Genomic DNA, 27,077 nt, shown 5'->3' with positions numbered 1-27,077 from the left:
GTATGGGTACGTGGTAGGTAACCAGCAGATACTTTGTATTGTTGTAGTTTGAGTTAAAGTTAGGGGAAAGCGGGTAGGCTTCAAGCGGACAAAGCATGCTTCCCCACAGACAGGACTACGGGGGGAAGAGGACCGGAGGAGCGCGGAGCGGCTCGGTTATAAACTTCAGGACAACGGTGAGCTCGGGCTCCGTCCGCCGCAGCTCCGCCGTGCTGCCATCGGTGCTGACGTTCTTGGTGATCGTAGCATCCGGAGGCCTGCTGCTCATGATAGAGAAAGGAATGCTGAACAGCATGGAGACGCCTTCACCCCGGGGTAACGGCAAGCGGCTGGACTTCCTCCGCCAGGCTGGGAAACACAGTCCAGATGCTGCGGACGTGGAGTCCCAGGTGAAGTCATGTGAAGTTTTGTCGGTGGGCTCCAGGCAGACGGGCTCTCTGTAGCCAGCAGTGCTTGTGTTGTGTTCCTGTGCATAAATTCGCAGCAGTGATGGATTTGTCATAAACTGCAGGCTTAAAGGCTTTAGAGGCATTTTCCCCCAGGGACATGTGTAGTAGGTCAGCTGTGGCTTTCAGATCTGTTTTATTTTTTTATATCAGGGTGGGCGGGCTTATCTTCTATTCAACCCCTTTAGACTGACTTTCTTCTTAATAACAAATTAGTACTGCAAGGTTCATAAAGTTGACGGAAATGGCTGATCATAATCAAAGCAGAGATATCCTGCTATGAGCAGGTTACCCATAATGCAACATGAGAGCGGTTTCCTCAGCCTTGCTTTGAATGGTCTGCCTCTTTCCTACATCACACATCCAGCATGTGCACAATTAGTGCACTGCACCATTAAATCATTGGTTTATGTTTACCTTCAGATCCTCCAGGAGATCCGCAACCGCACCATCAAGACCATGTGCAGCCAGAAGAACATGCCCCACAACATCTGGTCTCTGACCACCCTGCAGAGGAAGACGCTGCTGCAGCACATCCTGGTGAATGATGAGTACCGCTTCCTCTACTGCTACATCCCCAAAGTGGCCTGCTCCAACTGGAAGAGGGTTCTGAAGGTGCTGAGCGGAGCCCTGGAGAATGTGGACGTCAACATCAAGATGGACCACCGCAGTGACCTGCTCTTTCTGTCCTCTCTGAAGCCTGATGAGATCCGCTACCGTCTCAAGCACTACTTCAAGTTCATGTTTGTGCGGGAGCCCATGGAGCGCCTGCTCTCTGCATACAGGAACAAGTTTGGAGAGATCGAGTCCTACCAGAAGAAATATGGAGTAGAGATCATAAAGCGTTACAGAAAAGGTCGAGCTAAGGAAGCATCTGTAAGAGGAGATGATGTGACCTTTGGAGAGTTCGTCCGCTACTTGCTGGACGAGGACGTGGAGCGGATGAATGAGCACTGGATGCCCATGTATAACTTGTGCCAACCGTGTGCTGTGACTTATGATTTCATTGGCTCTTATGAGCAGCTCGAAAATGACGCCGAGTTTGTGCTTCAGCGCATTGGAGCACCTTCTTATGTCCACTTTCCAGAGAGGCAAACATGGTACAAGCCAGTAACCATGGAGACGTTACACTATTATTTGTGCAGCTTACCACAGAAGCTTCTGAGGGAACTCCTACCTAAATACATTTTAGACTTTTCTCTATTCACATATCCCCTTCCCAACACAACCACTCAACACTGCAGGCATTAAATGTTTTATAGTTTTGAGATTATTTTTTATAGAATCATTTGTACTATTTTTTCTAGGAACAAAAAAAAAATATTTTGAGAGCTGTTACACATTTTTACTTGAGATGTCTGCACATCACTGCAAAACGCTGATTAGAGGCAAAGACTTTAAAACCACTACGACTTCAAATCTGTTGCAAGACTAAACTTTGTTCTGTTTCTTCATATACTTCATAAGAGGTAAGGTTTTATTGGATTCAGTGGGCATTCATGGGTTCAGCAGGCTAAAACACAAAAATACCTGTAAGGAGAGTTTCAAGTCACAGCCCCATATTTCTGTCTCCCATCAGTTCTACAACATTTGCCTATTTACCATCAAATAAAACAATTTCACATTTTATAATGTACATCTTTGCAGTTTCTGTTTTTTGTATTTCTTTATTTAGAAAATAATTTAATCATAATTTAAACGAAAAATATGTCATATAACAGTGTAACAAACACTTCCATGTATGAGGTTAGTTAGTGATGCTGGAAACCAAATTCACCAATCTGAATCCTGTTATTATCAGTGCCTGTTTAACATACATACAGTGGACACTTTCTACTGTAAGTACAGCTGATAAAACGTCACTGGCTTTAGTACAACCCAGGCATGATTTTGTGTGGACGGAATAACAACATGTTGATTCATGCTGAGGTATCTATGCTTCTAGTGGTTTCTGACTAACTCATCAGCACCTTCATTTGTCTATCTACTCATTAATCCTTGAAGCTCACACTCCTGGGAAAAAAAGAGAGAGAAGGGAGAGATGAGGTGTTAAGCGTTCTCATCATTTTCTGATTTTTAAAGAATCTACCAGAAAATAGTTTCATTGTTCACCTGTCTGCTGACTTATCACTGGAGCGGTCAATAGTACGGAGGATGGAGCGCTCTGGGGAGATGTGATAAGGGCTGCTGGAGATGTTGAGGGGTGAGGTGCTCCTCAGGGAGGAGAATGACAGACCCTGTCTGCGCATCTCCTGGACTGCTCTTTCACTGAGGACAGAGTCAAAATGGGTCAAAATGTTTGGTGTCCCTGCTGTCTTATTAAATGTACCATGCATTAAATATTTCTATGTATTTAATTATACAATAATTACTGTCATGTTATCACTGGTTTCAGGTTTAGATGTAAATAGATGTTTTCTCTGTAGGTCTTTTTTACCATGAAAGTGCAAAAAAGGCAGTCAAAGCTAACTAACATCCGATGGTAAAACAATCTGCTGCAGGACGACAACTTGTGGTTTACAGTATATCAGGACACTTATTAGTACTCTGTCTACACTTAGCTAAGATGTGTGTGTTTTTGTTCAGTCTGATTAGAGTAGAAAACTAGTAAACTGTAAGGAAATAATCTTAAGTTATAAACACTGCTGTTGTATCACCTATGGTAAAAGTGTAATTATAAGGGGTTTACAATACATTAATATTAACTGTATCATACAACAGAGTTAAAATAAAATGCCTTTTTATCTAAGTTACACACAAATATTCTGACTTTTGCTGCTGTTCTGACAATATCCTAACTAAGCAGTTTACATGAAAACGACTTGTTCACTAATATTCTTGTTCTTATGCAGCCGTACATACTTTGGTTATTAATGTGTCTTTCAACAGTCTCCAAGAAAGGGTTGCAAAACATCCGAAACCTCATGTCAACATGGTTTATTTAAAAGTGGCTGTTTTTCTCCTTCTGAATATTTTGGCTCTAAATTGATAATGAAAGTAATCTTTGCAACACTCACCGTTCAAAGCGCTCAGAGGTCAGTTGTCTTTTCAGAATGTCCATCTCTGTCTGCAGCTGAGACACTTTCCCACGAAGCTGGGACACCTCCCTGGCATGCTCTGCACTTCATAAACACACAGATAATATTAAGCAACTTAGAAAAAAAAAACAATATTTATGGCGGTAGACTAAGCTTGACATATTTACGTTTTGCTGTCAGCCAGGATCAGCCTGTCACGCAGGACTTTGAGCTCCGACTCTCTCTCACTGGCTGTGAGATGAGTTTGAAACTCTTTTTGTCGATTGGTGGACAGTAATGTCTCTAGGTTACGCACAGTCAGCCTCTCACTAGCCAATTGCTTCTTAAGGACCTCTGCCTCTGATTGAACATCCTCCAATTCTCCTGTGACCTAAAACCACAAAGCATACATTTCAAAAGCTAGCACCATGCATATACAGAGCAATGTGACCAGTTTACCGCCCAGATCAGGAGCAGTTTGTTTAAAATGACTGAAAACAGGCCTCACCCTCTCAAGGTCCATGCTCTTGGAGGTGAGCTGATGTGCAGCAAGCTCCTTGCCAGTGTCAAGTTTGACACAGAGCTCCCTGACAGAAGCCAGATCTGAGAGCAGAGAGGCATTCTCTTCCTGAGCTTTGTGCAGCTCCTCCTCCAGTCGAGACATCCCACGTACCAGTGAGGATACTTGTGCCTCATAAGCCTGCAGTGCCTGCATGTGCTTTTAGAAACAGTAAGTAAAAAGGTAAGAAGCTGGAACAGCTGGAACAGGATTTTGATGTGTTTTTTGTCCTGTTTCTCACCTGCTGAATTTCTCTCTCCTGCTGTCCCACAGTATCTCTGAGGTGTCTGCGCTCAGTGTCTGAGGAGAGCAGCTCCAGGCGGATGGAGTTATTGAGTCCTTCAGCCTGCTGCAACTTCTCGTCCCGCTCCTCCATCTCAGAGTGGGCCATCCTGAACCGATCAAGCAGGTCCCTGTTCTCTTGCTCCTGTGGGCCCAGCATACAGGGTGTCAACAGGATGTCCAAGTGCTTTTTAAATATAGTGTGATCAACAGCATCCATAGAGTATTAAGTTTTCTCTTGCCTTTGTGGCCATCAGTTTCTCTATTCTGGACACTTCAGAAATGTAAGAATGGACCCTCAACTTCAGCTCATCCTTCTCATGCAGAGCCTCCTCCATTTCTACATGCACAGCCTGGACAAAGAGATGAGGAGTTGTTTCTTCTTTTCCTTCATTTTCTTTATAACAGAAACTACTCATTTTGATATTAGTAAAACTCATATTTACCTGGTTCTCTCTGGTCATTGTGGCCAGGTCATCTTGCAGCCTCCGGTTCTCTCGGATTGTGATTTCTTTGTCTCTCCTGAGTCCAGCCAGTTCATCCTGAGATGCATCCACCTGTCTCCTCAGACTGTTTATCTCCCTTTCTCGGCTGTTTAATGCTCCTTGAAGCTGCCTAGAAGCCCCCATATGACAAGTTACTTTAGTGTATCAAGACAAACAGATGTGTGTGTGTGGCCTTATTGTGAAATCTGATTGTGCTAACAAACACCGCATGACTCACGCTAGCGACTTGTCCATGTTTGTCACTGTGAGTCTCACATCTTCAAGTGTTTTTTCCTGTGTACGGTACATACCAAAAAAATGTGACTTGTTAGAAGTTGTAGTTATGTATTCTTTCCATCATTTCAATGAAGAGATCCCTAGCACAGCTTGTGTTATATCTGTGGATGTTCTCATTCACCCAGGTCATAGTCATGTCCAAGAGTTTAAATCGAGGCAACTGGACTCAAGGATTGTTTTGTGGCCAGTATAGGGAGTGGCAATTTATCTTAAAAAAAACAATCCTTGAGTCCAGTTGCCTTGATTTAATCTCTTGGACATCACAGCTTGTGTTGTTAGAATAAAAAAAAAATCACAGTAAACTCATTTTGTATATTTTGTTATATGACAGTTACAAGACTTGGTGGTGATGGTGTTTGTTGAGCTACCTTCTTGGATAGTTCTTCCTGGAGAGCGACCAGCTTTTCAGTCTTCTGATCCACCTCATCCTGCAAAGCGTCCTTCTCTCTGTCCAGGGCAGAGACTGACTTCTGAAGAACAGCCACTTCCTCCTTGTGCTTTGAGCTCTGCTGACTCAGCTCCCCTGGCAGACAAACTGAAAATAAGTAAAAATTCATAGAGAAAAGGCGAAGCAGAGCGATACAGCACCAACTATAGCAGCACATTCACCAATTCTCTCCTCAAGCTTTTCAATGTGGTCGTAGGCAACATGCAGCTCGTTCATCTTCACAGACAGCCTGTGTTGAGTATCAGACAGCGACTGCTCCATCTGCTCCTGTAGCAGCCTACAGAGAGAGAGAGGAGAGTCAGCTGCCTAAAATCCCGGTGCTCATTTACTGTACAGCTATTATCATTTAATCTGGGTTATCTGGTTTCTTTCACTGGAACAACAAAGGCCCGTTGATGTGACATTTGCTCATAAATCAGTTGGTAAATTTGCTATAATGAAATAGCTTTCTTTCAGACAGAATAACGGCTCCATTGGTCATGTCTTAAAAAAAACCCTGCGGTGGCATCAAGACATCACAGTGTTTCAGTCCTTTTCAAACCTCAGAGCATTAGCCTCGGCCCTCTGCTGGGCGACCTCCTCTGCATTGTGAACCAGAGCAGTGGACCGAACCTTCAGCTCCTCCTCTGCAGTCTGTCTGCTCTCCTTCAGCAGACACACCTGTGACTGCAGGTCCAGTCGCTCCCGCTCCAGCTACTCCCAAAAACATACAAGACAATTCTGTTTAGGACCCTCGCAAAAGCACTGATCATTACATAATAAAATTATGCATTACAATCAAGTTAAGGAGAAAACATTCAAACAAATTGATTCAAATATCCATCAGACTCACAGTCCTAACAGCATTCTCCAGGTCAATAATCCTCTGCTCCTCTTCTTGTCTGTTGGTGAGAGCTGAGGTCTGAGCAACCTGGAAATATACATATATTATTTGTGTTAGTGGTATCCATTCTTACAAAGTGTAGAATGAAAGCTGTTCCTCTCAGCCTGACCTTTAACCTATCCATGAGCGCATCTCTTTCAGTGGACAGCAACTCAATTTTTACTTCTGTCCGTTTCAGCTCCTCCTGCAGTTTGGAGACTTCAGCTGACATGTCATTGGTTCGGGCCAGCTTTAGGTCATCCTGAGCCTAAAAAAAAAAAAAAAACATTTGGAACTTAGAAAAGTAAAAATTCTTTTTTCCAAGCACACCTGATTGTTGAATGCTTTTAAACTTACTTGTTTAAACAGGGTTTTGAAGTGGTCTCTCTCATTGCTAAGGGCTTTCACATTGTTTTGAATGTCCTCCATGTGCTGCTCAAAGTCCAACAGAGCAGCCTTCAACTCGTCCCTTTCTTTAATTAGATGAAACAGTTCTGGCTCTGCAACTCCTCCCTGAAAATGTGAAGCCGCCACTTTACCATAGAACTTCATTACTTTTTTTAAAGATAGGTTTTTTAGCATTGTGGAGCCTTACCCTGATTGTTTTGGATGCCGGACTCCTTCCTTTAGCAGGGCTACGGGTGGGGCTTACAGCTCCTCTAGCTCTTTTGTAGCGCTCCACCTCTTGGCGATAGTAATCCCTCTCTTCCTCTAGACTCTTGACAAATGCATCCAGACGAGATGGAGAGCGTTCTCTTCCACAAACACCGTGTTTAGCACGCATAGTCTCCAACTCCAGCACAACATCTTTCTCTAAAAAAAAAAAAGCAGCATGGCATTAATACAACTATGTAAACTCTGTAATTATGGTTGAGGTATACCAAAGCTTACCAGATGCCATCAGTTTCTCCACTTTGTGCTGCAGTCTGGTTTTCTCATCCTCCAGGAAATTCACCAGACCCTCCAACTTCTCATTCTGCTCCCGGATCTCCACCAGCTGATCTCTAAGACGGTCCTTTTCAAAGTCACCTTCAGACTGCTCCTGAATAGAGTTTATTTACTCAAAATCATTAAAATTCATTGAAAAAATACAGAGAAAGATTAGTGTCTACAGTGTGCTGAACATACCATTCTTATTTTTGTGATAATATCCTCCAAGTCTTCGATGATTTTCTGCTGCCTCTGAATTTCTTTCTGTTGAAAAAACATTTTAGTTTTTGATTTGTTTAGTTATAGTTGCCATCTGTAAACACAGCATAATTCCACTTGGTGTTTGTTTGTTTCTTCCTAGTCTTACTTTAGTTTCTTGTAGCTCCATGTCAGCAGTTTCCAACACACGCTCTTTGTCCATTTCCAGCCGCTTTGCGAGGTCATCTATGTGCGTCAGCTCCTCACAAAGTTCCAAGTTCTTTAAAGACAGATTAGCAACCTCAGTTGAGACATCCTTCTTCTTCTGCTGCAGTCCTTCTATCTTCTCTTCCAGGGTCCTGTTGGTTTCCTGCAGGTATTCAATCTGTATAACAGAGCAACAGATTCAGACCCATTTTATAATCGAGAAACTGTCGCAGAACCCTTCATACTGCATTATAAATTATTTCACATGCAGTGACAGTAATGCTTGCCTGGAGGTTAAGATGAGAGATCAGTTTCTCATTGCTGATGTTCTGGGCTTCAAGGGAGATGACATCATGAGGCCGTCCTCCATGAAGTGCATGCTTCAGACGCTCAATCTCTTTGTCCCTCTCCTCCACCTAATATAAGTTTATTAAAAACAGAAGAACACTTCATCACATCTATCACAATTTTTCAAATTGCAACCCTTTCATGTGCTGCTACTTAACTTACCTGAGTGTTTAAGTGTTCTATGAATTCTTGAGCAGTTTCCAAGTCTAGTTTGATTTTGATAATATCTTCCTGTAGTTCGTGAATTCTGTAAAATTACAGTAAGTCATGCAGAAATAATTCAAACGCGGCATCAACAAGCAATGCTTTTAATAAAGCTCAAAAGTAAACCAACCTTCCATCTGCTAGCTGGAGGAGGTCGGCTACATATGGATCATCAGGCTGCAGCACAGGATAAGCTGATGTTGAAGAAGGAGGTACAAGTTCATCGATCTGCATCCTCTGCCGCCTGAAAGGAATACTGCGCTTCTTTCCACCTGTCAGAGCACAAGAGAGCAAAGATTATAAGGATAGTTTCAATCTGTCTGTGTAAAAAAACATAATGTTAAAAAGCATGCCAAGAGAAACTTTCACAGTATCCTTCAAAAATTGTCACATGGTCAGAGACTTGGCATTACCAGGTGTCTGTACAACAGCCTGCATGTTCTTCTCCTGCAGCTGCTGGATGCGCTCAGCTTTGGCCTTGCTATCCTTCTCCAGGCAACGGACCTTGTGTACATACTGATTATTTAAAAACTTTAGGTCAGAGGTCTCGTGGTCCAGCTTTCTGATGTGGGTTTTGAGTTCTGGAATCAGATAGGAATTCAGGTCAACAGATCAGGATTTTGTGTATAGGAGGATGAGGGTGAGGAAATGCCCCAAACTGTGCTGATGGGTCATAATCAGAGACTAATAAAGTGGTTTACCCCTGGTGACATGATCCTTCTCCTCCTTTAGCTTCAGGACCTCAAGGTGCAGCTCATTGTTCTCTCTGACCAGACGGGCATTCTCTGTCCTGTAAGGCTCCAGAAGAGCATCACAGTTTCTGCTTTCTTTCTCAGTCTTCCCTGCTGACAGTTTGGCATTGCGCAGGCTCTCAGTTGTGTGGACCAGATCACTGTAACACAGAGGAAGTGATAGCTGAAGGGCACCTGACCAGCTATAACTGAGTGGGTAGCAGGTACAAATGTTTCACCTGAAAAGTTTCTCCACTAGTGGCAGCGACTCTATTCCCAGTGGCTGTCGGTAGCCCAGCTGATCCAAACGTTTCCGCAAATTGACGAATTTCCTCTCTGCGCTGCTGGTCATGGCTCTGATGTGGCACAAAAGTTCAGCACAATGGAGCACTGCTTACATTACGTAGCCAGGTAGCAAAAAGTGTAATGTTCCTAGCACAATGGCTAGCAGCATGCTAAACTAAGCTTGGCAATTGGTGTTTGCTAACGTCACGTAACTTAACATTAAATAGGTTTGCTAATAAACCTGCATTAGCCTTGTTTGTAACCGCATATTAAGCTCGTTGACTTTGTTAGCATTGACCAGCTAGTCAGTAATGTTAGAAAACCGTAAACCAATTATTGGCGTTAAATCTCAGGAAGTGTCCAACCTACCTTGCTCGTAAACACTTTGCTGGCGGCTAATGCTAGCTAAAACAACGTCAATGTATCTCTACATCGCCAACATAGACGTGTCGTCTCATGGACTAGACTAACTTACTGGCTCAATTATAGCATTACTACCATTTAGGTAAACTCTGTAATCATCAACTATTCAGTTAACATGTTTCCGCGGTAAAGTGGTTTGAAAAGAGCGCCGATGATCTCCGGTTTGGATTCGTCACCATGGAGGCGAAGGGCTCTGTGGAACATCTGGCGTGTGCTTGTTTTGTGAACCGGCACTGTCCTCTCAGCCGGCGGTGGGGTGGAGCTCTCGATAATAAGTTTGATTGCTGCTAGGCAGTAGGCAATCAAACTCTTGTTCTTCACCCTCTTTCTTCTTCTTCTTCTTCTTTTCAAATATTAAATTATATAATTATATATATAATATATTCAAATATATTAATAAAAATTCAAAAGCTATTTAACATTGAAGTCTATGAGAGCCCTTCAACGAGGGTCATCTGCCAAATGTATCTCCTCCTACAAATTTCAAGCTACAGACTCCATTTTAGTCTTGAAACGCTCATTAGATGCTGCTCTATCAAACTTGTATTCAGAATTTTCTCTCTCAAAATTGGAGTGGTTTTTGAGGTCTCCTCTGCTGTTACCATGGTGACAGGCTGACATACAGAAGCATACAAAGCAGCCATATTTGTAGTCTTTATCACACTTTAAGCATTATATCTGTCATATTGATCATCCTTCAGCTGTATACTACTTTTCCACATTCAAATCACACAGCCTGAGCTTCTTATAGTCTTATGGTATTATTCCAGCCTCAGACCTTTCATATGGTATATTCACAGGCTATTCTTTAAGGTCAGTGACTTCATAGTGTTCTTGTCTTCAGCTGTTTCTTTTATATATCTTCCTAATATTCAAAGATTTTCTACTTCTCAAAATAAGAGCTTCATCTTTTTAAATTCTTAACTGTGTTTCAGCAAATTAAATTCAGATTGCAGATTCTCCAGTAATTCAGAGCAATCCTTCACATCAGCATTCAAAGCAATGCTTCAGCTGCAGCAAACAAACTTGTATTTTCTTCAGGAAATGCTTTTCTAGTATTCAACGTAAACCTCTCATGTCGTGTCCTAAGATGTAAAAAATAAATACAAATGCACAATGCATCATCGAGGAGTACTGCAACTGCATATTTATTATGTACATATGGCATAAAGAAAATGTGACAAGGAGCAAGGTGTTAAAACAGGCACACACAATGAAGTCATATCTGTACAACGCTGTACAATCCCTTTCATTACAATACACACACACAGAGGAAATGTTCATTAATCAAAAAGCCCAGCGGGTAGTTTGTGAGTTGCTAGTGTGTCTTCAGTCAGTGTGAGGCAGTAGTGAATAATTAGGAAATAGTGCAAAGCAGCCAAACTAATGAGACTGAGCAATGCTGGAGAAATACTCCAGCATGTCCTGTATGGTAAACTCCATGGTGATTCCAGACCCAGGATAGCATCTGCCTATTAAATCTTCAAAGTGCTTGTACTGGCGGATGAACTCATCTTGCATGGAGTGCCACACCACCTATTGGAGTAAACGATGAAATGCAGCAGCTCAGATTGGGGATAGTGACAATGTAGGAATGATTCATCTCAGAAACTATACAAATTTCTCACCTGCAGCAGACTTTCTTCTTCACACAGATGCTTGTCTACCTTCTTGTAAAGGTTGTCGAGTCCCTTCTTCACCTCTTTACCAGGGTACTCTTTGATAACTTTGCGCAGCTCTTGCTTGTTGAAGGCCAGCTGGTAGCTCACCTCTTCCTCACGTACTCCCTGAGCTACACGAGCCTCAACCCCTTCAAAGAAATGCTGCAAGAGAGATAACAGTGTGTCTTTTATGATCTGTATGCTGTCAAAAAAAGACAACTTTATGTGATAATTCTTCTTACATTGAGTTTTTCCAGAGGTTGGCCCAAAGAGTTGATTACATAAGACTGCAGATGGTCTGTGTATTTGTGCTTTGCCTCTCGCCTCTCAGCATCCAGACAGGAAATCTTTAGACGTGACAATGTGGAAAAGATGTGATGGAAATTCTCCATCATCACTACGTCCCGTGGTGTCTTCTGGCTTTCATTGGCAACTTTCTCCACTGAAAAGGTAATCAATATTAAGAGCTTTGTTTCCAGGCATGACAAACAATCACACCTATATCAAATGAATGTCTCACCATTCATGAAGACAGCCCTGATAAGTTTGACATACGCTTTGTCCAGGTCCCCTCTGCGCTCTGCATTACGGAAGATTGTTTCAGCCAGTTCAGCAAACTCCTCAAAGCCGGTGACAAATGGCAGGATACCAACTTTGCTTTTCTTTGAGATCTTCACTTCCTCCATCTGCCTGATCTGACCAGACTGTAATAAAAATCACAGACGTGAACCTTATCCATACATTAATTTAAGGAAGTCATAAACCAACCAATTTCAATTTTACTGAAAAAAAAGAAATTTATTTTTTCACTCACAATGCATTTGTCAAAGTTCCTCTTGACGGTGACTAGCACATTTCCCAGTGTAGTGCTGAGGTAAGAGGCCGGATCAACATTCTCAGCTGTCCACACATGGTGACTCATCTTTACCAGCATGTAGAGAGAATGAAAGCTGTCAATCTTGTCACCCAGAGCGATGAGGCTGTTGAGCTCTGTCTCAATGCTCTGGAAGATTTTGTTCATCATCAGCCGCACCATGTCTTTCCTGTAGTCACAATGAAGAAATGAACAAGAACATCTAGTGTACGGACATGAACATGTTTCAGAGGTGATATATATGGTTTCTGCATGAGAAACTTCAGTTACAATGTACGACTACTCACTCTGATGACAGCGATTGTCTGTGTTCTGTCTGGGGAGGCATTCTTGATGGTGTGCTTCCATCTAATTCCTCTGTTTCCGGCTGACAAGACAACAAACATTAAACCTGACAAATTTAAACAAACATCTGCTGATGTATAGAGGAAGGATGTAACTAAAGGCTGTAACTAAAAACAAGCCAGCATCTGTTATTACTGTATTACTCAACACTTTCAGGGGAGACATCATCATCTCACAAGCACAGCTACTGACATAAAGAACCGCAGCAGCGATGTTGCTTTGGACGCCATTAGAGCTTTCTGTTAACATTTTCAGGAGTGAAAGAAGTACCTGTGCAAGAGGGGGAGTCACTGTCATGTGCTGCTGCAGCTTAAAGAACTTGCTGATGAAGTCTTGCTCTGCCAGACACAGAGGCTCCAGCTCACTGAGGACCTGCTCAAATATCTACAGAGACAAAAACCTTTCATTTAATATCTCAATTCCAGCAATAGGCAAGACATGTATATTACATTAAATCTGAGGCAGTATCACCTTGTCAAACTTTGTCCTGTCAGCCACATCCAGGTCAGAGGCAGACATGTTGCCCATGTCCAGGAGTGAAGAAGACTGGGACCGGCGGCTGTTGGAGCCCTGCACTGTCAGCTTGTTCAGGCTTGAGGTGGATCCTGTTAGCTTCCCAGAGCTGCCATGTAGGCCTAATAGAACATAACAATTACAGCACGATTTAACCAAGTGTTGAGTGAACATGAGACCAACTGAAAGCCAAAGCAAATCAATGTTAACACAGTGGGCAAATAAACAAAAACATGGATGCAAAAGGTTAACTTTTTGGCATTAATCAGACAATCAGAATATGTGATGAATATGTGACTGTTTAGAATTAGAACAAACCAACCAGCTATAAGATGGCGAAGGTTTGTGTCAGGGTACTAAAGGGGTGTAAGCAAAGGATTGTGTGGAACACAGTGATGAGAAGCAAACTGAATAATGGACAGTGGAGAAGCTTGATCCAAATGTCATACTTACTTTCTGTTTCCTGTTTGAGTGCACTCTCTTTCCGCGGAAGCGTGGCTGCAGCCAGTTAGAAAGGCAGGCATCAGAGACAGACACACGTTAGGCTTAAACATGCAGCAAGGGGAAGGGTGAGGGTGATGTTAGCTGTACAAAGTTACATATATGCTGACGTGCACTGCAGTGGCTTAGATGGTAGTTTGGACAAACCTTTGGAAAACAAATTATTTTTTGTTTTCAGAAGGATAAGCTAATACACAGAGCAGAAAGCAGAGTCGTATAAATCTACCAAAAGTTCAATTGGGAATTCTATTCATAGTTCAACAGTGATCATGTTAAGTCCCTGTTTAAGTGGAAGAGGAAACATGACTTAAAGATAAAACAGGAAGCAGGACTTTAGCACTTTGGAGGCACATATAAGTAGAGACAAAATGTTTTACTAATACCAAATGTGTTGCAGAAAAGGCTTATCATTGTTTCAGTATTTATGAACCTAAAAGTAAGTGAAATCCATGTTGTATGAACTACATATGGGGAAAAAACTGAGACAAGTTAACATCTGATGTCACATTGTGCATAAATTGCATAATTAACATTATAGGTCTTACCAAATTTGCCTTTTGCTTCTTTGGATGTACCCGCCATCTTTATCTTGGCAACCTCAAAGAAGTCCTTGATTTCTCGCTCGTACAGTCTGCTCATATAATCAACATAGGTCTAAAAAGCAGAGAGGACATTTAATAACACGTGCAGAGTACAAAACACTATGTCATGAATACATCTTGTGTATTAAAGAAATAGTCCGACATTTTAAATTCCAGAAACTCTAACATGTCCACCTTTCTTGCTTCAAGCTCCTCAATAAAAAATTACCTGGAGAGCTGAGAATCTTTATCAAGACATTTGGAAAAATATGCATATTTATTATGCATATCATCCTCTAGCCAAGCATTGGGTGTTAAGAGGTTTTAATTGTTAACAGCAGAGTACATCGTCACAGATTTAGATTATTTACTTATAATTTTTTATAGTGTTTTATGTTTAGATATCTGCTTTTTCTCCTCCTATTTCATTATCACTAAATTACAGTATAGTAGTAATTAAGTAATGATCCAACAAAATGTAATATTTTTGTATAATATTAGCACTGACCCTCGACAGGCCCTCGTACTTCTCCCTGTGGGTGTTTTTCAGCCACTCCATTAGCTTAGCGTAGCGCAGCAGGTCCCTGTGGAGGGGGCTGTGTTTGGGCAGAGTCAGCTCAGCAGTGTGCTGTGACAGGGTGGAGCTCTGGTCATGGCCCTGAACAGAGTACACACAGACAAAAATATATTCAATTCCTTATGGAGGAACCCCCCTGCATCCTTCTACACACAAACACGCCACGCAAAAGGAAGACCTTGGTTGCTAGCTTGCTTCCTACCACAGTCGGTAGAGAACGCGTTACCTCTGTTAAATACAATCCAATTGACGTTAAAGTAGAAACATCAAATCTACCACATTCTCCACCCATCATCATTCTTACTGCCATACTGGCATTTTCCTCACTTCCCCTCAGTGTTAGCTTGTGCAGTCTCTACTGTTTTTACTACAAGACATGCACGCAGAGCAGACAGGCACAGCATTTTATGATATGTGACCACTTGCAACAAAGCCATGTTAGCACCCAAACATGGTAAGCCCTCAGCCGAGGCAGTTGGTAAACCAAGAGAAAGATGAACAATGCCTCTTTGGCTTTGAAATCAGATGAGAAATGTTAAGTAGTTAGAAATACATCCCATGCAATAATTAATGTGCTGTGGTGGAAAGCCTGAGGGGTGACGGCATGTACATTGGAGCAAGAAGTGAGAGGACAAACATTAGCAGAGTGGGGCGCGTTGGGATTACTGTGAGGGTACTCACTGGAAGTGACAGACAGGAAGACCTATAGAACTGAGGGATGGTCATTTTGAAGTGACTGAAGTGGTTGAACTGACACAGAGACAGAGAGCAGAGTGGGATGATTCAAAGTGAGCAACACAGAGAGTCAAGAATTGAAGGGACACTGCTGAAAGGAAACAACACCAGGAAGCCCAAGCAGAGAGCTAAACAGGAAGTTCAAGAGGGGGGGGAGAAAAGAATAGAAGACTCTATGGCCTTTCTACACTCAACAAAAATATAAACGCAACACTTTTGTTTTTGCTCCCATGTTTCATGAGATGGACTTGAAGATCTAAACTTCATTCCAGATACACAATATTACCATTCCTCTCAAATATTGTTCACAAATCTGTCTAAATGTGTGATAGTGAGCACTTCTGCTTTGCTGAGATAATCCATCCCACCTCACAGGTGTGCCACATCAAGATGCTGATCTGACATCATGATTAGTGCACAGGTGTACCTCAAACTGCCCACAATAAAAGGCCACCCTGAAATGTGCATTTTGTTTCTGCTTTATTGGCGGTCTGGGGACTCAGAACCAGTCAGTATCTGGTGTGACCACCATTTGCCTCATGCAGTGCAACACATCTTCTTCGCATAGAGTTTATCAGCTTGTCTATTGTGGCCTGTGGAATGTTGGTCCACTCCTCTTCAATGGCTGTGCGAAGTTGCTGGATATTAGTGGGAACTGGTGCACACTGTCGTATACGCCGGTCAAGCACATCCCAAACATGTTCAATGGGTGACATGTCCGGTGAGTATGCTGGCCATGCAAGAACTGGGACATTTTCAGCTTCCAAGAATTGTGTACAGATCCTTGCAACATGGGGCCGTGCATTATCTTGCTGAAACATGAGGTGATGTTCATGGATGTATGGCACAACAATGGGCCTCAGGATCTCATCACGGTATCTCTGTGCATTCAAAATGCCATCAATAAAATGCACCTGTGTTCTTCGTCCATAACAGATACCTGCCCATACCATGACCCCACCACCACCATGGGCCACTCGATCCACAACATTGACATCAGCAAAGCGCTCACCCACACGACGCCACACACGCTGTCTGCCATCTGCCCTGAACAATGTAAACCGAGATTCATCCGTGAAGAGAACACCTCTCCAACGTGCTAGACGCCATCGAATGTGAGCATTTGCCCACTCAAGTCTGTTACGGCGACGATCTGGAGTCAGGTTAAGACCCCGATGAGGACGACGAGCATGCAGTTGAGCTTCCCTGAGACGGTTTCTGACAGTTTGTGCAGAAATTGTTTGGTTATGCAAACCAATTGTTTCAGCAGCTGTCTGAGTGGCTGGTCTCAGACGATCTCGGAGGTGAACCTGCTGGATGTGGAGGTCCTGGGCTGGTGTGGTTAATCGTGGTCTGCGGTTGTGAGGCCGGTTGGATGTACTGCCATATTCTCTGAAACGCCTTTGGAGACGGCTTATGGTGGAGAAATGAACATTCAATGCACGAGCAACAGATCTGGTTGACATTCCTGCTGTCAGCATGCCAATTGCACGCTCCCTCAATGCTTGTGGCATCTGTGGCATTTTGCTGTGAGACAAAACTGCACATTTCAGGGTGGCCTTTTATTGTGGGCAGTTTGAGGTACACCTGTGCACTAATCATGATGTCAGATCAGCATCTTGATGTGGCACACCTGTGAGGTGGGATGGATTATCTCAGCAAAGCAGAAGTGCTCACTATCACACATTTAGACAGATTTGTGAACAATGTTTGAGAGGAATGGTAATATTGTGTATCTGGAATGAAGTTTAGATCTTCAAGTCCATCTCATGAAACATGGGAGCAAAAACAAAAGTGTTGCGTTTATATTTTTGTTGAGTGTATGTCACAGAGGACTCACAATATCCAGGTGTGAGGACAACACAAAGATGGACTCACTCCACAATAATTTGTAAACCAAAGCATTAAGTGAGATTTACATTTTGGTATGTTTACATTGTTTCCGCAATATTGAAATATTATTTGTTGATCAGATCAGATTTCCCTTGAATATCTGCAGAATATATATAATATAACCAAATGTTCCATACTAATTCTTCACTCTGCAGCACAGACAGGAAATAAACCAAATAAACGCTGACAGACATGTGAGTCTGGTACCTGGTGAACAAACACATTGTTGAGGTGATTGGTGAGGCGGCGAGCAAAGGTATCTCTCAGATCAGCGAACAGGAGCTGCTGCTGCTTCACAGCCATCAACTTGTCATGGCCTGAAGGAAGAAAATATTTTCATCAGATTACATACTGACTGTTTAATAACTCTCAGTTGATTATTTGATCAGGATGTAATGAATAACAAACCTGGTTGGAGGGTCACGTTCATGCACTGCAGAAGAGCCTCAGAAGCATTGATGCAGGCCTCAATACCTTTAGGGGAGGTCAGGTCTCCCTCCTGCAAAGCCCTAATGTGTCCCTTTGACAAGTCCATGTAGTTCTACATGAAGAAGGAAAAACAACAGGTATTAAATAGACTTAATATTCAGTGATCCTCCGCACCTTTGATAAATATTTAGATTTTAGACTCTAGATACTTTAGATTAGCTTTAACAGAAAGCATTCAAATGTTTTCCTAACCACCAAGAACTGTATCTCATCCAGGAGTTTGCCATTGTTGGTGTTGCTGATCTGGATGAGGCGGTTGCTCTGTGAGATCTGGTCCATCTGTTCCTTGACACTCTGCAGCATCTCCTCATAGCTGCTTAGCTTTCCCTCGATGGTGTCCACCTCTCCCAGAGCCTCATCCAGCAGCTGCATCAGGATGTTGACCTGCTTCTCTGATGCCATGATGGACTGAATGTTGGCCTTACATAAACAGATAAAGAGGAACTATCAATTACTATACAGAAAAATTACAAGATGATTATGTAGCAGTTCTGCAGTTCTTGGTACTCTGTGGTAGGGCTCCACAATGGAAATAAACACTGAAGGTGCTTTACTTACCCCATCTAAAACCTGCAGCTCCTTGAAGAGCTTCTCTGCAAAAGCCTCAGCATTAGAGATGGCATACTCGCACATCTCCATCATGCCCTCAATGTCCTGCTCCTCACGCGTGCTGAGCTCCTGGTAGTCATCCAGAGCATCCTCATCACCCCCGGCAACACTCTGGCTCTCACCGCTTGGCACTGACTCTAATCCCATTAAAAAAGGGGAAAACATATGTTCAAGTCATAAACATACCTGTAAATGTCGAGAAACTTCCTGATGTCTTCAGACTTAGTTCTATGAAGAAGTTCGTCAAAGGACAGCTACAAATACAAAGGCCATCTGAATGGTTTTCATTATTCGTTATTATTTACTACCAAGAATGAAAATGCATGAATATGAGTATTAAATGAAACAATCATAAGTAGTGTGAAAAGGTTAAAAATAAGAAGCATGGCTACATTCTTAAATATGTTGTCTGTAATTGTTTATACTAGCAAAATGACTGTAAATAGGAAATTTGTTAAAAACATTGCTTTGCCCTCATCCTTTCAGAAATAATATTGGCTATCATCATAAAACCCAACGGTAAAGTAAATACATAACCTTAATATGTTTAATTATAAAAAACAATGATATGATTAATGGAATTGTTCAAATAACAGCTTTGAAGTGTAAGAGTCTCTAATGGGAAAGGTGGTTCAAGGTCATGAAAATACAATGGAGAGGAGTGAGGTGGGGGAAGTTAAGTCCTACCAACCTTCCGCTTTAGGAAGTTCTGGCCAGAGAAAGTTTAAAAGAGAAAAGTAGAATAAAGAAGAATTTAACACAGAAAACCACAGCACAAATCAGAGTACAAAGAAGAGGCTGAATATAAAAAGTCATGCTGTTAAAATCAACCAAAATCCAAGGAAGGATCTCACTTCTGGTCTGAATACCTCAAAAATGTGCAATGCAGCTTAATGTCTGCACTTTTAGTGTGGGACAAAGACACTTCTGTAAATCTATCAACAAAGCATGGAAAGAGGCAAGTGGCCACAAAGGGGGTGGCTAAAACAGGACATTTACTCACCTTCCAGCAGCTGAGAACTGACATTCACAAACTCCACCTTCTTCCTCAGATAGCGCTGGTTCAGCTTCCAGATGCAAGAAATAAAGGAGTTTTTTTCGGCTGTACTGCTGGCCAGCCACCGATAAACCTTCTCAAAATGAAGGTCAAACTCAGGATTTTCCTAAACCACAAGAATAAAACAAATGACACACTAAAGTAAAGATGACTTTTAAGGTTAACATGTTTACTAAAAAACACACAAGTTCTCTGACCTTGCTTGCATCTTTGGCATCAACTTGGGTCAGGTCTCGGAGCTCCCAGGTCTGCTGTCGCTTGTAAAAGTCCCCTTTGTCAGACTTCTTTACTTTTACCACTTTAACCTGGACAGGCCTCTCTGTGGTAACTGAAATAACACAAAGCAGATTATTCCAGAACCATTTCTTAATCCCAGTTATCATTTACAGCTCTTTCTGCAGTTACCTGTAGCGCACAAGAAGCAGTTCTTCTTTTTCTTTCCTGCCTTGCAGACATTAACAATGCCGAGGAGACGCTCATCATTAGGAGTGAAGATGTCCCTCTGGAGAGCATGCTTGATGGCTGTCATGGTGGAACCTGTCACATACAACATAACAGGACCTTATTGCTGAGACCATAGGAGACATATTTATACATACAATATAATACATTTATTTACGTAATTTTATTACACTGCACTTCATTCCATTAACATATGTACCTATTTAACCTATTTACAGTAACTAAAACGCTGGACAAGCTTTGAACCAGCCAGGGGCCCTTCCTAATATAAAAAAGGTTCTCTTTGCGGTTAGCTTATTGGCTGCTAGCTCGACACAGCTATCGGCTGTTAGCATTTCACTGCGCTTGATAGAAAAACAAGACAACCGGTGGGAATGCATTCACGAAATAACTAACAAAGCTTTCGTCAGTTCTAGTGAAAACCTTTATCTGTATATTTAAAGAGGTAAACATCATATTTCGCTGTTACCTTGTTTTCATTAGCCCACCAGCCCTGCAAAGCACCGCCCTCCCACTTCCTGGTTCTCAGGCGGAACTGTCATGTGACAGCTACGTCCACCACGGACAGGACGCATCCGCAGAGACCTGCCCAGGACTGCCATCTGCATCCAGGAGAGCCGCGTCTCCTCCTATTAAAAATGCTTATGTTTTTTCACTCTCCTGTCGACATGGTTTCTCAAATTATTTAATTATTAATAATTATTAATTAAATATTCAGACACAATCTTTTTAATGAAAATAAAACAGAAAAAAACATCAAGTCTGTGTTCTTTTTAGGTATTCTGAATGTTATTTCAACTATTTTGCCACAACCTCTGTTTTTAAAATCACCTTTTGAATTGGCACCCTTTATTCCATTGCTTTATTTCCACTGCTCAGTTGTACCAACAGCTTGTTTTGATAGCAGATCTGTTTACATCCAGGACAGGGTCTGCCTCACTTTTTCTCCATGGGGACATGCTCCTTTGGTCCAGCTGGCTAAATCATGGCCATTGGCCATTTCAAAAAGCTGTCACATTCACATGCACTTTGTTGTGGCAGTTTCCACAAGACCAAACACTGGGGGGCAGTTTTTGCAACTCAGTCGAACATGTTTTATGAGGGGGGAAAATCATCAGGGCTTCTTGGCCGTCAGGGCCTTTACATTCAGAGACTGGCCAAATATTATTAGCATAAGTTATATCAAACACGCTGTATCCCAGTGATCGCTGTTATTATAGCACATCATTAGGATGAATGAAAGTTGACAGATGTGTCTGTCTGCTCCCTGTGAGGATCTGTCATGTTCTGAAGTACTAATATGCAATTTAGTTTATTTTGCTGACAGCACAAAATCATTTTTGGGACTCATCGTACATGGTTGGATCAACACTTAAAGCATCGAAATTCAAACACATGCAACCTTTAACTTACTAAATAAATTCCATTTGCATTCAGTGGTCAGTGGTTTAAGCCCAGAACTGTCAATCAAGCCAGAGTTAGAAATAGGCTATAACACAGTGTAGATTATACTCACATAACACACAGGCATAATGGTAAGGCCCTTCAGAGTTTATTATCAATACATTTTGCTGTTTGTCTTTTGAGATAATACCTTCTATGTTATGTCCTATGGTTATTTCAGAACACCAGGTGGCATTGTTAAGCCACACAATATGTATGTTTCTATAAATAGCCAGTTGTGTTGTTGACATGTGCTAATCTGTGCTGTTCTTACATATAACATATGTCTGGTTGTTGTAGACATGTTAAGCAACAGTAAAATTAATATACCTGGTTTGTAACAAAAGTCCTTATAGAGACCACACAGCTACTTTAAACAAAGCATAAAATGAGTCTAAAGAATGTCACTGCAGTCTGTCAGACACAGAGATGAATATCGAGGATTAGCAAATGATCTGCAGACAATGCCTTGAGGTACAATGTCTGTGTTGAAGTTATTGTGCAGAGACAATGCAGCATTTGCCAGAGGGTGAATGTGGCAAATACTGTCACCACCAGTTAATTTCACCGTTACTTGCTGTGTGTGACATAAACATCCAACCACCGCAACAGAGTTTTTTCAAACATGTCCGTCCTGAGTATGTGTGACCATAACTCCATTTGTATCACTTACTGTGTGGTTTCTTTTGGCACGTCTCTGAGCTGATGGATGTTTTGGCATTTTCTTGTAAACATGTTGTTGTTGCTTTATGTTGCACAGGCATTAGCAATGTCACACCCAGACTTATGGTTTTAATATGGGAGTAAACAGAGAACAATACTATGTCTGCCGTCAGAGGCAACAGTAGAGGAAGTCTATAAAAGGCCAAAAGCCATCGTAATCAATTATTTTTAATGTAAATATTTTGTGGCTATTATTACACTGATGAAGGATGACATGCGTGGGTTGTGTGTCCTTTTTTTACAACAATACACAGCTGAACTGTCACATCCACAGCACACACATATTTCAAAGTAGACACATACACACTGCCATTATCTTTCATCAGCATTTCAGCTCTGCAACATATTAATAGGGCGTTGCATGTTCTGAGGTTTGTGAAGGTTCAGTAGTCATTGTTGACGTTGATGTATTTACAACAGGCTGATGCTGGAGCTGGGGTTTGTGTGAATGACACAGTCCGATATGACAGTGATTCACTCACTCTTGTTTTAAAGAAAGAAAAAAAAAGCGTATCCTGCAGGCGAGAGGTGTTCCACCAAATGAACTTGTCATGTCAGGAGACCAGGATGCTGATGAGGGAGCCCCAGTGACATGCACCACAGATGACATGCAGATGTTACATGCAAACAAAAGAGCTTCTCATAGTGATGCAGCAGCATCAGGGGAGGGCGATTACATCTGTGCAATCTACATTTGACATTCACTCTGCTGATTAAAGGAAGATAGCATTTTCTCTTTCTGTGTGGCAGAGTTGCTATCTGGATGGCATTTTCTGCAGCATTTAAAATGCTTGAAGAAGACCTCATCAGTGTTGTTTTCAACCTATATTTGCTTTATTGACAGCATCACACAGATGAATAAATCTGCATATTCCTCTGACCCTCTTTGATTACTTTGACTTATTGTTAAGGGTTTGAAATTACCCCAAACAAGTAACCTGAAGTATGCACGACTCCTCTTCAGACATATTGAATAGTGTCCTTCTGACACTGTTATGATATTGACCCCCCCTGCTGTGACCTTTGCAGGTATAGAAGTGTATATGTGATATTTTATGTAGACACCTGACTGTATCAGTACAAACACATTGTAGAAGTGAGTGTGTAGCTGTATGGAAACTTGTGCGAATGCCTGCTGCACTTTGGTAAACTCATCCTGAGGTGAGTTCTTTGCTCATCACTGCCAAATTACACACACAGGAGGACACGCTAGTCATCCAAAGTGAAGTAAGCATGAGAGCCGCTATTACATGAACAACAACGCTCCATGCAGAGCTCTCTGCTTGTTACAAGGGTCAATCATGTGTGCGATTTTGTTTTAAAGTAATCATGTAATTTAAAGTGTGTGTATGTGTGTATCAGGAGTGCTCTGCTGATTGTTTATGTAGCCTCCAGGGACTTGGAAAAATAAAAGTTTGGGATTTTCAGCTGTTAAAAGAAAAAATGAGTCAACTGGATGACAAAAAACATAAGGCTATTTTTGTGGCATGTGTGTTGGAGTAAATATCAGGACAACCTCTTTTTGCATTACCACAAATGTACAGATGGACATAGTCATTGGTAGCTTAGTATTAAGTCTCTGTGCAAACATATGTGAATGCAGTGCCAGTGTTCTTCAAATACTTACTGCTACCTTTCCCAAAAAGGTGTCATACATTGTCTAAGTATTAAGGGTCTAAAATTCCCTTCAACCGGTGGCTTATGAGGTCTCTGTGTGTTAACACCCATTCACTGATAAACCATACATCATAACCTTACTGGGGAGCAACCAGAAACCACAATAAAACCCACACTGCAATGATAAGACATAATGATGCTTACAGCTACGTAGTGGAACATAACTGTGCAAAAACCTTGTGTAACATGAGACAGTATCTCTAAGTGGTTTTTTCTTAGGCTACTTGATATAACCAGCATATCCACCATTATGAGTTGAAATTTGAAGCAGATTCTGAGGTGGAAGTGATCAGATTTATGACAAAGATCTCCTCCAAATGTTAATAATTAAGTTAATAATCACTTTTTATGGGCATGAAACATTAAACCCTTATTTTCTGATTAGGTTTGCAACCTAAAGCTGTAGAATATTAGAAAATCATAATAATAATAATATGAATATCATGTTCATTAATTTATATTAAACTCACTTTATTTGAAACTAGTTTTGTAGTGGTTTTTTAGTATTTTGCTGTCATGTTGCTACCTCTATGTGAGGTAGCAACATGACAACAAAATAATAAAAAAAATCACTGTAGTTTGCAGGATGTTGGTGGCTCGGTGCTGTTTGTACAAACTTATTTTATGATTTGTTTACAATTTGGAAATGCAATCAACTCAGCAGCTTGTCATTTTTATGGGGTTAACAAATCATCTTTGTAGGAGGATACAACTTGTTAATAGGTTACTCTCCCGGCTCATTTTCCTTGTTGCTGATCATGAACATTCGTCAAAGTGAGCCAAATGGATGTTTTGATGGGTCTGGTTATTGACCTCCTAATTGATGATGCTGGGTTTAGTAGATAGTATAAAAGTTTTTGGTGGAGAGTCTGGTTTTGGAAATTAAAAAATGATAAGGAAAGCTTTGGCCAGAAATACTAGACACAGAAAAAAACTTCTTTTGGCTATATTTTCTAGTTATACTAACAAACCTGGATGCTAGCCATAGCTTCATATTTAGTCAAATGTATTCTCTCCAATTGGAAATATGTTCATGACAATACCATAGGACACTAAAGAATTAAGAAGCAATCCAGGATAGCATTATGAGCAGAAAATAATTACAACGGAAGAAATGGTATGTACACGTTTTGAGAAATGTATTTCTAGGTTTGTGGATTAGAATTAGAATCAATATAAGACTTCTGTGATCTGTGTTGTTGCTTTAATGTTCAACAATGTGTGAATCATAAACAATAACCTTCCACCAACACCTCTGGGTTTAAACTAAAATAAACACCAATTAGATGAGCATATGCAAATGCCAGCGTCAAAATCATCATAATAAAATCTTTAAAGGTCATGACATTTCAAGACTTCTCCACAATGGTGGACCAATGGGGGATTTTCCTTAGTGCTTTCAAGACAGGATGCACTTCATGTTACGGAAGCAACTTTAATGTCAACAAATTGTCATTTCACTCCAAAAATGAATGCACAAACCATATATCCTGTCAGGCTATTGCTACACTCGGCCACTGGTCTTCCTCTGTTTGGTACTAATTCATGATAATAAGGAAAAGTGGGAGATTAAAGAGGATAGAGAGATTAGTGTGGGAGGACGACATGGGTGGAGATGACTGAATTGCTCAATTATCAGTACACTCCATTTGTTGCTACTCGTTCTATTAAGCAAACACACATTAGATTTCGAAGACAAAGCTGTGATGAGGGCAAGACCTTATGATTATGGTCAAGTGTGTCTCATGTTTCCACAGCAGTATGCCCTATTCATGAGCTTTGCTTATACAGGATAGGATAACATGTAAATATTTCACTTTCATGGCAGGTAATAAAGACTATCCATCAAAATGCTATGCTTACTAAACACAACAAGATGTGTGTTCACTCTTAAGGCAGCAAAGCAATGCATCGCCCATGGCTCAGTGTTCTAAATCCTCATGGGATAGCCCTGAATCCAATAAATCTCGTCTTCCTCCTCAGTTTTCCCACATCTCGTCTTTATAGCACTATAATAAATACTTCTTGTATGAGTGAAACCATTACAGCCAAAGTAAACTCACCTTCCTTTGTAGTACTCATTCATTTTATATGCAGGATGTTTTATTACGTCTGGTTTATTGTAACAGATCAAAATGAAATGTGCTATTGCAGAGCAGCTTTGCTCTGCACCAAACAAAGACCAACGCATTACCTGACTGCTGCCAGAAAAGATAATTCTGTAATGATCCATAATGAGCCTCTTACAAACTGAAGCAGATTCAAATGTACACAAAAGAGTGACTGCATCAAAAGTTTAATAAAAGTTGAAAATGATGGCATAATTCATGATATTATTATAGTATTTAGTATTTTATGTGCTTGTCTGGACTGGGAAGTTGGATTGGCCTTAAAAGTGTGTGTGTGTTTATTTATTTTCAAAGTAAAAGCACGATCCATGCTTTGAAATAGATTCTGAATTTTACTGATGTAAGCTCCCTAAAGTCATCATGGCTGCTACTTTATGAAAGTCTTATAGGTTTTTGGCTTTTAATGTTTAGTGTCATCAGTGTGTAACCATGCAGAGCCCTGATGGATCTTTATCTGTAGATACATTCCAAAAACAAGAATCAGCAGATGTGATGTCTCTAAAATATTATTTTACATTACAGCTTATCACTGATAATAAAACAGCGGAACTCAAGTGTGAAATAACAATGTGCATCAAAGAGGCCAAGTGATGTTCTGCTGACGACAAAAATAAACACAACAGTGTAGACCCCTCAGGCAGATCTGTTCAATATTGATGCGTTCATATATTTAAATATTTGTCGAAATGTTTGTTTCCTTTTTTATTAAAAAAAGAATAGTGATAAACAGCAGGACTGACGTGCATGGATACATGGTGATGAAATCTGAAATGGATTTTACTCCTTAGGCTACAGAAAGGTAAATGTTGGTTACGCTGTTCTAATTAATCTGAAAAGGAATAGAAACAGAAGAAAGTACCACGTTTTTTTTTTCTGAAGATTTTCAGTTTTTTTTATTTGAATCACATCACCATTTATCCCACCTGAAGCATCACGTTCCTCTGACCTGTTGATCCAATCTAATAACTTTACGCGCGCGCGGAGCTTGTAATGACGCAGTCAAGTGTCAGCGCGCAAAAGGAGGGTGTGTGACACGAGCCTTCATATGTCTCTGACGTGAAACAGAAACTGTCAGAAGAGCAAGAA

General features: G+C 41.2%; 3 protein-coding genes across 10 annotated transcripts; 1 reads left to right on the top strand and 2 right to left on the bottom strand.

Annotated features, from left to right (window-relative positions):
- The first annotated feature begins 95 nt into the window (after positions 1 to 95).
- On the top strand, positions 96 to 13,372 carry chst14 (carbohydrate (N-acetylgalactosamine 4-0) sulfotransferase 14). Of its 2 annotated transcripts, XR_003670486.1 has the most exons (3): positions 96 to 389; positions 870 to 1,994; positions 13,362 to 13,372. XR_003670486.1 is itself a non-coding variant. In XM_028403363.1 (2 exons), the coding sequence occupies exons 1-2, from the start codon at positions 96 to 98 to the stop codon at positions 1,695 to 1,697; spliced, it is 1,122 nt and encodes a 373-aa protein (XP_028259164.1). In that variant the 3' UTR covers positions 1,698 to 2,043. The 2 variants fall into 2 exon arrangements, 1 of the variants encoding a protein (XP_028259164.1); XM_028403363.1 differs by lacking the exon at positions 13,362 to 13,372 and having other exon boundaries at positions 870 to 2,043.
- Positions 2,098 to 9,912, bottom strand: cep135 (centrosomal protein 135). Of its 4 annotated transcripts, none has more exons than XM_028403354.1 (26): positions 9,669 to 9,912; positions 9,254 to 9,370; positions 8,985 to 9,175; positions 8,697 to 8,864; positions 8,414 to 8,555; positions 8,242 to 8,326; positions 8,019 to 8,147; positions 7,694 to 7,909; positions 7,525 to 7,590; positions 7,288 to 7,438; positions 6,992 to 7,209; positions 6,754 to 6,909; positions 6,527 to 6,664; positions 6,367 to 6,444; positions 6,076 to 6,227; positions 5,696 to 5,811; positions 5,455 to 5,621; positions 5,028 to 5,083; positions 4,751 to 4,919; positions 4,547 to 4,657; positions 4,264 to 4,449; positions 3,972 to 4,181; positions 3,652 to 3,854; positions 3,464 to 3,568; positions 2,559 to 2,714; positions 2,098 to 2,459 (listed from the first exon to the last, which is right to left on the bottom strand). In XM_028403354.1, the coding sequence occupies exons 2-26, from the start codon at positions 9,364 to 9,366 to the stop codon at positions 2,438 to 2,440; spliced, it is 3,504 nt and encodes a 1,167-aa protein (XP_028259155.1). In that variant the 5' UTR covers positions 9,367 to 9,370; positions 9,669 to 9,912; the 3' UTR covers positions 2,098 to 2,437. The 4 variants fall into 4 exon arrangements, with proteins under 4 accessions (XP_028259155.1, XP_028259157.1, XP_028259156.1 ...); XM_028403356.1 differs by having other exon boundaries at positions 5,455 to 5,609; XM_028403355.1 differs by having other exon boundaries at positions 7,288 to 7,435.
- exoc1 (exocyst complex component 1) lies at positions 10,847 to 20,559 on the bottom strand. 4 transcript variants are annotated; one of them, XM_028403358.1, is made up of 20 exons: positions 20,489 to 20,559; positions 19,963 to 20,094; positions 19,755 to 19,885; positions 19,504 to 19,663; positions 18,450 to 18,637; positions 18,084 to 18,311; positions 17,811 to 17,943; positions 17,610 to 17,719; positions 15,456 to 15,524; positions 14,706 to 14,855; positions 14,162 to 14,270; positions 13,569 to 13,613; positions 13,074 to 13,237; positions 12,873 to 12,986; positions 12,545 to 12,624; positions 12,198 to 12,426; positions 11,904 to 12,087; positions 11,626 to 11,825; positions 11,351 to 11,545; positions 10,847 to 11,258 (listed from the first exon to the last, which is right to left on the bottom strand). In XM_028403358.1, the coding sequence occupies exons 2-20, from the start codon at positions 20,084 to 20,086 to the stop codon at positions 11,106 to 11,108; spliced, it is 2,766 nt and encodes a 921-aa protein (XP_028259159.1). In that variant the 5' UTR covers positions 20,087 to 20,094; positions 20,489 to 20,559; the 3' UTR covers positions 10,847 to 11,105. The 4 variants fall into 4 exon arrangements, with proteins under 4 accessions (XP_028259159.1, XP_028259160.1, XP_028259162.1 ...); XM_028403359.1 differs by lacking the exon at positions 13,569 to 13,613; XM_028403361.1 differs by lacking the exon at positions 15,456 to 15,524.
- Between the last annotated feature and the right edge of the window lie 6,518 nt (positions 20,560 to 27,077).

The sequence above is a fragment of the Parambassis ranga genome, chromosome 4, assembly GCF_900634625.1.
Source record: "Parambassis ranga chromosome 4, fParRan2.1, whole genome shotgun sequence".
Taxonomy (NCBI): Eukaryota; Metazoa; Chordata; class Actinopteri; family Ambassidae; genus Parambassis; species Parambassis ranga.
This window is presented reverse-complemented; position numbering and strand designations above follow the sequence as displayed.

Excerpts from the sequence above, each read along its gene's own strand:
- cep135 (XM_028403354.1), bottom strand. The coding sequence starts at position 9,366 with ATGACCAGCAGCGCAGAGAGGAAATTCGTCAATTTGCGGAAACGTTTG. Across the intron at positions 5,084-5,454 it reads AGGAAGAACTATCCAAGAAG|GAAAAAACACTTGAAGATGT; the intron begins GTAGCTCAACAA and ends TACCGTACACAG. Across the intron at positions 4,920-5,027 it reads AACATGGACAAGTCGCTAGC|GCAGCTTCAAGGAGCATTAA; the intron begins GTGAGTCATGCG and ends GGGGGCTTCTAG.
- exoc1 (XM_028403358.1), bottom strand. The coding sequence starts at position 20,086 with ATGACAGCCATCAAGCATGCTCTCCAGAGGGACATCTTCACTCCTAAT. Across the intron at positions 19,664-19,754 it reads ATGCCAAAGATGCAAGCAAG|GAAAATCCTGAGTTTGACCT; the intron begins GTCAGAGAACTT and ends CTTGTGGTTTAG. Across the intron at positions 13,614-14,161 it reads AGAAGCAAAAGGCAAATTTG|CCACGCTTCCGCGGAAAGAG; the intron begins GTAAGACCTATA and ends AACTGGCTGCAG.
- chst14 (XM_028403363.1), top strand. The coding sequence starts at position 96 with ATGCTTCCCCACAGACAGGACTACGGGGGGAAGAGGACCGGAGGAGCG. Across the intron at positions 390-869 it reads CTGCGGACGTGGAGTCCCAG|ATCCTCCAGGAGATCCGCAA; the intron begins GTGAAGTCATGT and ends GTTTACCTTCAG.